At 38.8% G+C, this 12,074-nt stretch overlaps 1 protein-coding gene across 1 annotated transcript; it reads right to left on the bottom strand.

The window, feature by feature from the left end:
* Positions 1-10,399: 10,399 nt before the first annotated feature.
* On the bottom strand, positions 10,400-11,374 carry LOC118981333 (olfactory receptor 8B12-like). Its single transcript, XM_037038025.1, has one exon. The coding sequence runs from the start codon at positions 11,372-11,374 to the stop codon at positions 10,400-10,402; it is 975 nt and encodes a 324-aa protein (XP_036893920.1).
* Between the last annotated feature and the right edge of the window lie 700 nt (positions 11,375-12,074).

Genomic DNA, 12,074 nt, shown 5'->3' with positions numbered 1-12,074 from the left:
AGGCCACGAGGGGCAGCATTCCCTGTTGCCTTAGCCTGCTGTCCTCCTGGGCCCCATGAGACCCCGCGGTGTAGGGGGAAGAAGACAGGCCCACAAGTGCCCCACAGAAGGACAGAGACCCGCGAGGACAGGGGTGTCTGGGGAACCTTGTGCATGTCATCTGCCTTTGCTTGCTGGGTCACCCCAAACCTCACTAGCCTGACAGGGCAACACATTTTATTCCTCTTTGAGGTCTGGGTGGCTCTCAGGTTTCCCTGCTGTTGTATTCAGAGGGTGGCAGGAGCAGGGTCGCTGTAGAGGGTCCCTACCCACATGGCCAGCTGTTGGCCAGGGCTTCCTCACCACATGGCCTCTGGGTTCCCAGAGTGAGTGTCCCCAGGAGCCAGGCAGAAGATCTGTCACTCCTTCTAGCCTAGCCCCAGAAGTCCCACAGCCCAACTCTCCGAGACCAACTGAGTCAAAAACTCTGCGAAGAGGGCCTGGAATCTATGTTTTAGCAAATCGTCTGTGTGATTCAGATTCACCTGAGAACCCCCAATGTTGTTCCTGGTCCTAGGACGTGAGCTGAAGTAAAGCGTTTTCCTGACCCAAAGGGAAGAAAGAGCAGCTTTTGCATCTGCTTTAGGAGGGAGGAAAATAAGAATGAGTACGTACCAGACGAAGATGGTCAGTTGTAACGCTTATGGCTATGAAATCCAAACGCTAGTGAATAGTGCTGAATAAAGAGAGTTTGATGAGAGCAGGTGTGTTGCACCATGTGCCATGGTTGATGGTGTTGTGGTTAGAGAAAGACACGCTGACATTCGCCACTGAGTGGGTCATCACGCCACCAATATTTGTCCCTACACAAACCAAGAGTTGGCAGAGAACAGACCTCAGAGACAGATGCCATAGTGATGTCAGGCCACAAGTATTAAAAGAGTGGTCACTAATAACAAAGGAACAGGAGAAAAGTGTCTTGCACTTAAAATTACTGATGCTGTTCTTATCTGATAGAGAGTTCATTATCATTTTAAGTGAAATGACAAATACATAGAAGATTTCTTTATTATTCACTTTTAAAAATATATAATTTATTTCCTTTTACTTTCAGTGTGTGTGAGTCTTTGATTTGAAGATTGCACATGGAAGTGTCTTATTTTGTTATCCTTAAGCCACTGTATGTCTTTTGATGGCAGCATTTAATCCATCTGCATGTAAAATAAGTGTGGATAAATATGTATTTATTGCCATTTGATTATTCATATTTCTAATCTTTTTATTGCTTTAAAAGAAGACCTTTTCACACATCATTTTCTTTTTTAAAAATTATTTTTAATTGAATGTTTGGGGGTCACCCTGGCTAATAAAGTTATGTAGGTTTCATGGGTACATTTCCAAAACACATCATCTGTATATTGTGTTTTCACCACCCCAAGTCAAGTCTCCTTCCATCGCCACTTATCCCTTCTCTTTCTCCCCCACTTCTTCACTCTGGTGATAACCCTACTGCTGTCTGCCTATGAGGTTTTTTATTTTTTTTGCTAATCCCTTAACCTTTTCCCCCAAGCCCCTCTGTGTGAGTCTGTCCTCTGTATCCATGATCATGCTTCTATTTTGTTTGTTAGTTTATTCCATTCATTAGAATTCACAGGTGAGTGAAATCACATGGTATTTGTCTTTCTCTGACTGGCTGATCACAGTTACCCTAATAGTCTACAGGTCCATCCATGCTCTCCCAAAAGGTAAGATTTCCTTCTTTTTTATAGCTGAGTGGTCTTTTATTGTGTTAATGTACCACAGGTTTATAATCCACTCATCCACCGATGGACACTTGGGCCGCCTCCATATTTTCGTAATGGTAAATACTGCTACAATGAGCACTGGGGAGCAGAAAGTCTTTCAATTAGTGTTTTGGGTTTCTTTGGGTATATTGCCAGATGTGGACTTGCTGGGTTATGAGGCAGTTCCACCTTTGACTTTTCTGAGACAGCTCCATACTGCTTTGCACAGTGGCCAGGCAGAAGGTCACTACATGAAAGATTCACACTTTTATTCACTCATTACGCCATACTTCCAGAATTACTACATTTCAAAAAGAATACAGGAATCAAATCATGCCCAGTAACTGTGAAAAATTTCCTTTAAAACCTGGTGTTAATCGAATGATGCATTTTTTACTAAAATTCACTTGCTTAAATAATGCTATGTATTTTCTCATAGCAATGACATCATATATGGTGGGTTTTTAATGCTGGGTTCCTAGTATAGGTGTCTTAGCTGTTTTGGTTTTATTTTTTATAGTGGTAAGATCACTTAACATGAGATTTATCATCTTAACTATTTGTAAGTGCACAGTCCAGTATTGTTAACTTGAGGCTCTGCATTGCATAGCAGATCTCTAGAATTTATTCATTTTGCATAACTGAAGCTTCATATGCGTTGAAAAATTAGAGAGGGCATAACACCTTCAAATTTGGGTCAAACAGAGTGACTCCTTCCACCTGGTGGCCTGATGCCTAGATTTCAGGACAGTAATCAAGTCACATAAGCATCAAGGTGTGGTTGCCTCTCAAGTGCCCTCCACTGGGGACTTGGCTCACAATCCATGTGTGTACCCTCACTGGGAATCAAACCAGTATCCCTAGGTTCATAGTCTGGTGCTAAATCCACTAAGCCATACCAGCCAGTAAAATGACAAGAAACTCACAACTATCAACAACTGAACATTTTGAAAAAATGAAAACAAAAACTAAGCCAACAACTAGAAGAGGAAGAGAATCAGAGAAATGGACATTACATGGATGGTTTTCAATAGAAGTGGGGAGAAGCAAAATGAGGGAGGAAGTGTACAGGGAATACGATTTATAATTGGTAGGCATAAAATAGACAGGGAGAGGTAAAGGATGGTATAAAAATAGAGAAGTCGAAGAACTTGTATGTACAACTAATAGACGTGAGCAAAGCAGGGGGAGGCTGGAGGGTCTTGGCATACATGATGGAGAGGACATCAAGGGGAAAATTGGGAAAACTTCAATAATATAATTAATAAAATATATTCTTTAAAAAAAGAAAGACAAAATCACATAAATAGGAGCTGAACCTCAGGTTCAGGGATGCCCTGAAAATCAGCTGTGAAGTCTCCTTGGCACTGATTGGCCAGCTTTTGAAATATAAGTGCATCTGAATAGGGGTGTTACACTACAACACTGGGGTAGAAAGGGAGACATGGGCAAAAATTGCATAAATAACATACAAAAATAGCCATGAGACTATGAATGCAAAGAAGAAAGAAGCACTGGTCACTCCTCTTAATTTTGGACAGAAAAGGGGAAGGGAAAAGCAAAGGGAATTCCTAAGGGTAAAAGCATACTTGCATATATTTAAATGTACAAGATTCTGTAGAGATATTTAGAGATCTAAGAACGATGAGGAATATCTGAGGGAACAAATTCCAAAGAAGATGAAAAGAAGTTGACAGAATTCAACATCTTTTCATGCTTTCAGAATGCTTACTTTTGAATCTGGGAATGATCAATACTTCTCTAAGATGATGAAAAATAGATACGACTGAGACCGAAAGGCGGCAACTTAATTAGGAAACTCTAGAGGCATACCTAATTAGAACTAGTAACACCAAGATGACTACAGTCTATAGTATTATTTAACAATGTATTAAATGAAGTATTAGAAATTGCAGTTATAGATGCAAATGGAATAAGAGGCATGCAAATTAGAGGGGGAAAGCTAAATTATTTTTAATTATAAAATACTTATTACAGTGGAATTCCGGCCAAGATGGCGGCGTAGGTGGAAACACTGAGCCTCCTTGCACAACCAAGTTCAAAGACAACAAAGTTTTAGTAACAAAAACACAAGCAAAACAGAGAAAATTGAACTGTACGGAAATCCATCAACAAGGAACTATTCAGCCAGACCGGTAAGGGGGGTGGAGCCATCAGCTGTTGGAGTGGAGTTGCACAGGAAAACTTGGCCACACTGACCCAGTCACACAGGCGATGGTTGGCAGACCTCAGGTGTGGTGTGGCAATGGGCAGACTCAGTGAGGGCACAAGGTGGCAGGCTGACCACAGTCACACATTCACACGCAGATAAACCAGGTGACGGAGGAAGGAGTGAGACAAACCGGGCAGGCCCCAGCAGTTTTCAGAAAGCAGCAGAGGGAACCACCATTGCCCCTCTTTGACCCTGTACCCACATACACTGTCACAACAAGGCAACTGAGTTGCCTTACCCTGGTGAACACCTAGGGCTCCAACCCTCATTCATAACAAGTGCAAACAAACCAAAACATTATGGGTCAAGAAGAACTCAAAGCCCCAGAGTCAATAACTCTAAGCGACCAAGTAATGGCCAAATTATCAAATGCATAGTTCCAAATACTGGTGATCAGGATGCTCACAGAACTGGTGGATTGTAGTCACAAATTAGAGGAACAGATAAAGTCTAGACTAAGTGAAATGAAGGGAAATGCACAGGAAACCAATAATGATGGAGAGGAAACTGGAACTCAAATCAAGGGAGTGGACCAGAAGAAAGAAAAAAATTGACCAAACAGAAAAGAATGAAGAAACAAGAATTCAAAAGAATGAGGAGAGGCTTAGGAACCTCCTGGACACCTCTAAGCATTCCATTATAGGGGCACTAGTAGGGGAAGTGGAAGAGCAATGAGTGGAAAACTTATTTCAACAAATAATATAGGAGAACTTCCCCAATCTGGCAAAGGAAAGAGACTTCCAGGAAATTCAGGAAGCTCAGAGAGTCCCAAGGAAGTTGGAATGAAGAAGGAACACACCAAGGCACATCATAATTACATTACCCAAAATTAAAATCAAGGAGAGGATTCTAGAAGCAGCAAGAGATAAGGGGACAGTCACCTACAAAGACCTTCCCATCAGACTATCAGCTGATTTCTCCAAAGAGACCTTACAGGCAAGAAGGAGCTGAAAAGAAGTATTCCAAGTCATGAAATTTAAAGACCTACATCCAAGATTACTCTACCCAGCAAAATTTTCATTTAGAATGGAAGGGCAGATAAAGTGATTCTCAGATAAGGTCAAATTCAAGGAGTTCATCATCACCAAGCCCTTATTATATGAAATGTTAAAGGGATGTGTCTAAGAAAAAGAAGATAAAAAATATGAACAGTGAAAGGCCAGCAAACTCATAGTTATTAACAACCACACCAAAAACAAAAGCAAACTAAGAAGACAGCTAGATCAGGAACTGAACCATAGGAATGAAGATCACATGGAGGGTTAGAAACAGGCTACTGGGCGGAGGAGAATGTGGGAGAAGGTAGAGGGAATAAGTAGCATAGACAGTAGAGAGAAAATAGGCATGGAGGAGGGCAAAAATAGTATGGGAAATATAGAATCTAAAAAACTTGTGACACGTGGACATAAACTAAGAAAGTGGAATGGGGGGGAGGGGGTGTGCAAGGTGGAGGAGAATGAAGGGGGGATATAAGAAAACTGTAATGGCATAATCCATAAAATATATTTAAAAGTAAAGTACTTTATTACATATTTGGAAAACCTGAAAGAATACCTGGAAAGAATTCTACAAATAATGTTTACTTTCCCAAGTATAAAATTAGCATAGAATTGATACATACAAATAAATAATAATATTAAAATACAATGAAAGAGAAAATTCTTGTTACAATTGTAAAAATAAAATAATATTTTCATACATAAATGTAATAACAATGTGCTCAAATGGGTGAGAAATATTATAAAACAATCCTAGAAGATACTGAAGTTGACCTGAAAAAAAATGGAGAGATGTGGCACACTTCAACATTGGAAATCGCAAGATCGAAAGATGTTAATCCTTCCTCAGTTTACTTATAAATTTAAGATGCAATCAATAAATATGCCTTTAAGTTATTTCCTAGAACTAGACAGATTAATTATAAAGGTTGGGGTTTAACATGAATAGCCAGGAAAACCACTATAAAAAGAACAACATGTGGTAAGTTACCTTCAAGACATGAAATATTATAAAGCTTCTGTAATCCAAACAGTGTGGTATTGGGTTATGTATAGACCAACAGACCAATAGAACACAATGGGAAACAAGAATACCTAGGTGCCTAAGAGACTTTGTATAGAATGAAGGCAACCGCTCAAACCCATGGGAAAAAGATGGACTTTTTATAAATGGCAATAGAACCACATAGTGGTCTTCTGCAAAAATATATAGTTGGACCTATTCTTCACACCATACACTGGTAAAATTTCTAAAATGACCAGATATTCAAATTAAAAATAAATAAAACCATACAATCAAATTATGATAAAAACGAATGACTTTCTTTATAACCTAAGAGGAGAGAAAATATTTCTAACTACCATGAAAATACCAGAAACAATAGAAGATTAATACATTTAATTAAAAAAATTTTATCATAAGAACAGTCAAAAGCCAAATCACAAATTAGAGGAAAACATGCAACTTACATCTAAAACAGCTATTATACCCAATATACAGTCATCCTAAAAATGGAGAAGGTCAAAATTGAGAAGAAACATGAGAAAAAAGTGTGAAGTAATACTTCATACTTTATGGCAGTCCATAAAAGAAGTAATCATTCAAGTCATTTCCTCATTAAAAAATAGGGTAGTTAGTTGTTTTCCTATGGTACTAGAGGAATTTTAAAATGCACATGTAAGTCCATATAAGTGTACATGTTTGTATTCGTGCATGTGTAGATAATATACATGTATCTATGGATAATATATCATACATATGCAGTCACCCTCCTCTCCCTATCTGCCCCAAACTATTACTACTTCTTTAATGGCAGTACATAAAAGAAGTAATAATACTAACAGTCATTAAATACATAAAACCGCCTCCCGTTTTCTTAAAATTAAAAAATGCAAAGTATAATACTGAAACACTGCTTGTCACCCATTAGGATGGAAATTGTTAAAAATGGATGGAAATTTTAAAAGTTCTGAAACTATACCATGTTGAAGAGACTTTAACAAAGTACACACTCCCATTAATTGCTGAGGTAGAAGATGGTAAATGTCAATTCCTCCTCCCCCAACACACGATCCATAGTCAATACAATCCCAAAGGAAATCACAGCAGGTTCTTTTGCAGGAATTTACAAGCTGCGTCTTGAATTCATATGGAAATTCACAGGTCCTAAAGGAGCCAAGAAATTTTGAAGGAAGTGAATGAAATTCAAGACTTGTACTACCTGATTTCAAAAATTATTATAAAGCTACGTTATCAAAGCTGAATGGTACTGGCATCAAGATAGACAAATAGATGAAAACAAACACACACAAATAGAGTCCACTGATTTCTAACAGAGGTAAAAGAACAATCACTGGACATTTATGAGCAAACATACACATACCCCAAAACCCCACTATGATCCAATACAAAACTTCACTCATAAAATTTCCACATTGTTCTTCTTGCCTCAGCGACAACAATAAAGAATTTCTTAATCAGTACACAGCACTGACTATGAAAGGCAAAGTTGATAAATCAAACTTCATTTAAATTAAAAATATTGGCTATCAGAAGATATCATTTAGGCTAAGTAAGTCATAGTCTGGGGAAGATAGGGAGAGGAAGATGACCATGTATGTATGAATGTATTATCCATAGGTACATATCTATACATGCACAAACACAACCATATACACTTATATGGACTGAAATGTGCATTTTAAAATTCCCCCAATACAATAGCAAAACAACTAACTACCCTATTTTTTAAATGAGGAAATGACTTGAATAATTACTTCAAAGGAGAGAGATATCGAAACAGCCAGTAAATATGTAAAAAGGTGCCCAACATCATTACTTATCAGGGAAAAAAGTTGAACAAAACAGCATTCCACTGTCCATACCAGAATAGAAATACATTTTTGTATATGGTATAAAATGGGAATAAAATAGAAATACCAAGGGTTAACAAGTATAGAAAACAATAGAATCCTCAAACATTGTTGATAGCAGTGCAAATTGAATCAAACTTTAGAAAACAGTGATGTTTATAAAAGCTGCTCCTAAGCCTACTCTATTATCTAGCTTATCCACATGTAAGTATAATCCAAAAGAAATGTTTGCTTATTCAATCAAAATACACATGCAAAATGTTTCTAAGGGGTTTATCAATAATAGGCAAAAGCTTGAAACTATCTAACTTTATTAACAGGCTAAATAATTGAATATTCACATGACGGAATACTACACAGCCCTATAACATAATCTACCCATACATACTGCAATATACATGTACATGACAGGCTTTGTGATAAAGAAGAGAATCCAGAAACAATCAAGTACCAGTTTATATGAAGTTCAAGTACAGACAACACTCTACAATGATAAAAGTCAGAAGAGTGGATAGTTGTGGGGGATGGGGTGTAGGACAGGTTGTATTTACTGGAAAGATGCCAGAGGGAACTTTCAAAAGTAGGTGGAAATGTTGCACATCTTGATGTAGGTTGTGGTTACATATTCATGTGCCAAAGTTCAATGAGCTATACACTTAAGATTTGTGCACTTTGCTATATAAAAGTCAGGGCACAAAATTTTCAAAAGGAGCTTTCTGTATTCTTTCATGACCTACATTGAACAGCATATTCAATATACCAACCCCCACTCCTATATTCAAGGTTCCCTAAGTTCAGGCACCAAGAGGGTCCAGCAGAAATAATACCCCTTTTATTACATACAGATTTTAATTTTAAAATAGTAAGTATGTAATTCTGTAACATAACAATATCACACTCCACCACACCCTATGACAAAATGTTCACATTGTTGTCCATCTCATGTGAGACAGTCATGTCCCCTGCCAACCACACTCAGTGGCACTACTTCTGCTGGACCCTGTATTTCATCTCATCTCAATTCTCCCTTTGTAAGATTATTCTTTTGGGGGGGCAGCATTGAACAGGATCAAAAGGCAGAACTCAACAGTTATTCAAATTTCCTCTACATCCTAATGGAATGGAATTTCTTAAGGAACATCCCTGTAAGTCAAAATATTTTGCCCAGGACTTCATTTGTCATTGCTTCTCAAGAAGTTTTACCAATAACATTGAGTTTAGGCAAAAATAGTTTTTGGAATTTAAAAATAAAGCTCTATTTCCCATTTCATAATATGGTGGCTTTATGAACTTCTCCTGAGATCACCATTTCTTATCCATGTTCCTCTATTATCAGAATATCGAGGCTATCTGCAATGCCTGAAAATTCCATAGCAATTGCCTCTCCTCATAAGCAGCAGCTTGGTGCTGCCTGGCAGGTGAACATGCACCCAGGGCCAGCTAGTGCTCTGTTACATCCTCTAGACCAGTGTCATCCAAAGGAAATGTAATGCAAGCCACCTATAAATTCTAAACTTTCTAGAAGATACCTTAAAAATAAACAGATACATTCATTTTAATGACATATTTTATTTAACACAATATATTCAAAATGTTATCACTTCAATATGTAATCAAGTAAAAAAGTACCCATGAGATTGTTTTTCATATTCTTCAGAGATTGGGTGTGCGTATGACACTTACTTTGCCCACTTACAATATGTCTCAATTTGGATATCTCAGTATGCCTCAATATCTCAGTTGCTCAATACCTTACATGACTAGTGACTACCAGGTCAGATAGCACAGCTCCTAGTGACCTTGGACCACAACCAAGATAAACCTTAATATGAGACTCCAAATTCCGTTTCAGCCTTGAAATAATATCATGTGTCTACTCTGCATCTCTCTACCCTTCAAATTCCATTTCTATCCTCTGTAATTCCTAATTCCCTAACCCATGTGCCCGGTGTTGCACTCAGCAAGTCAGTGGTCACCACACTTACCTTTTGGAAAACATAACACATTATCCATTTACACACTACAAAACTCATCAGACACTGATCTTGTCATTTCGCCAGGACTTACTCAACTAAATTTTTCACCTCCTATACTCATGTAAAATGTGATGTGTTAAAATTATGTTGTGCAACTAGCATGAAACTACTGTCAATCCATTTTTAATTTAGATGTACTAGGTCAACTAACATGAGAAATGGCATCTTCCAAGATAAAGATGGGGGAAAAACATGGCACAATGGAAAACAAACTGAATTGAGATTCAAGCTGGAATTTCAGTCCTGGCTCTGCTGCCAGGTAGTTTTTTATATTTTTGGACTAGATGAAATGATTCTGAAGCCCCATTCAATATTGCATATTGTATGATTGCAAAGACTATTTTCATTAAATAAAGAAGGAAGAGTTGCGGTGATGGTGAAAGAGAATAAATCCATTTGGGAAAGAGTTAAAATTTTCTATAAATGTAGAATACAAAAGCATGAAGATTGAATTCCTTAATGACGATGATGATAAAATAATAACAACACTCCAATTTAAAAATTCTCATCTCTTTTCTCAATTTCCAACTCCTTTGGAGACAAAGTTATTCTGGCCAAGGTTTTGTTCATGGCTAATTTGATATCCTTGTTCCTCAGGCTATAGATTAGTGGGTTCAACATGGGCACCACAGTGGTATAGAACAGAGTGCAGACTTTGTCCTGGTCAAGGGGTATAATAGAAGGTGGTTTAAGGTACACAAAAGCTCCTGAGCCAAAGAAAAGAGAAAGTGCAATTATGTGAGAACTACAGGTGCTAAAGGCTTTGGATCTGCCCTCAGTAGAACTAATGTGGGAAATGCTAGAAAGAATGAAGCCATAAGAAAGAAAAACGGTCACAATTGGCACCCCAATGTCAATGGCTACAAGAATAAAGACCACCAAAGTATTCATGTAAGAGCTATTGCAGGAGAGCTCAAAGAGGGGGAGAAAGTCACACATATAATGATTGAGAAGGTTTTCTCCACAAAAGGTCAGAAACAGTATATTACCTGTATGCGCTATAGCCCCCAAAATTCCAATCCCGTAGACACCCAGCAAAAGAAATAAACACACCTGAGGAGACATGGTGAGTGCGTACAACAGTGGTTTACAGATGGCCACATAGCGGTCATATGCCATTGCTGACAGGATGAAGGATTCAGAAATGACAAAGAAACAGAAGAAAAAGAACTGAGTCATACACCCTGTGTAGGAGATGACATTCTTCCTTGAGACAAAACTCATGAGCATTTTGGGGACGATGGTAGAGGAGTAACTGAAGTCAATGAAGGACAAGTTGAAGAGGAAAAGATACAAGGGAATTTGAAGATGAGAGTTCAGTGCAATCAGTATTATCAAGCCCAAGTTCCCCACCATGGTGACCACATAGAAGCCCAGAAACAGGAAGAAGAGAGGGAGCTGGAGTCCTGGCTGGTCCGTTAAGCCTGCAAGAATAAACTCTCTCACAGAGGAGGTGTTATCTGCAGCCATCGTCCTCTGGGATAGTATGGGAGGGAAAAAGAAAGGAGTTGCTCACATAGAGAGAGAAAAACAACTCACTCCTGAGAGTGGAACTTAGAGTGGAGACGGCATCTCCTTCTTCCTGCATCTCTGTTTTTATGGTCCCCATGTGGCTTCAAACATCCTAGTAACTGTTGGTGGGTGAAAGTAGCCTCCAGAGTAAGGGCTCACCCAACTGAGGAGAAGTCCACAAAGCTCAGCTGGGATGACCTGCAACCTTGCAATGGTGACACTCTTCTGGTACTACCTGCCCTCTGCAGGCCTGGACCGAGTTTTGTGTGCCTTGGGTCCTTCTTGGCAGTGCTATTGGGAAGCAGAAGCTAGTTTCCCTAAACCTTCCACCTTTGGTCAGTGCTGGTCAGAACAGGAAGATGAGGGTGTGTTGCCCTGAGACTTTAGCAGGAATGGCTGTGGAAATATTATGTGAAAATACTACTGGAGTAATAAGGTAAAGTTAGTAACTAAACCCAAGAAAATAGGAACATTTGTCAACCCCTAACTATGCTAGTGGTAGTGTTCTAAGTGGTCTGGGGCATTTTGATTAAACCCATTGAACAGGCGAGGACACTGGGCACAACCCCAGTCCTTCTAATTGGCAGCAGAAGGGGAACTCAGGCTGTCTGGCTCCGGGGTTTGGGCTTCTCACCCTATCCACTCTGCTAAAGCACAG

Source organism: Sturnira hondurensis, unplaced genomic scaffold, assembly GCF_014824575.4.
Source record: "Sturnira hondurensis isolate 20B ecotype Veracruz unplaced genomic scaffold, ASM1482457v3 Scaffold0001928, whole genome shotgun sequence".
NCBI classification, from domain to species: Eukaryota; Metazoa; Chordata; class Mammalia; order Chiroptera; family Phyllostomidae; genus Sturnira; species Sturnira hondurensis.
The sequence above is the reverse complement of the archived record's forward strand: the minus strand, read 5'-3'. Positions and strand labels throughout refer to the sequence as shown.

Excerpts from the sequence above, each read along its gene's own strand:
- LOC118981333 (XM_037038025.1), bottom strand. The coding sequence starts at position 11,374 with ATGGCTGCAGATAACACCTCCTCTGTGAGAGAGTTTATTCTTGCAGGC.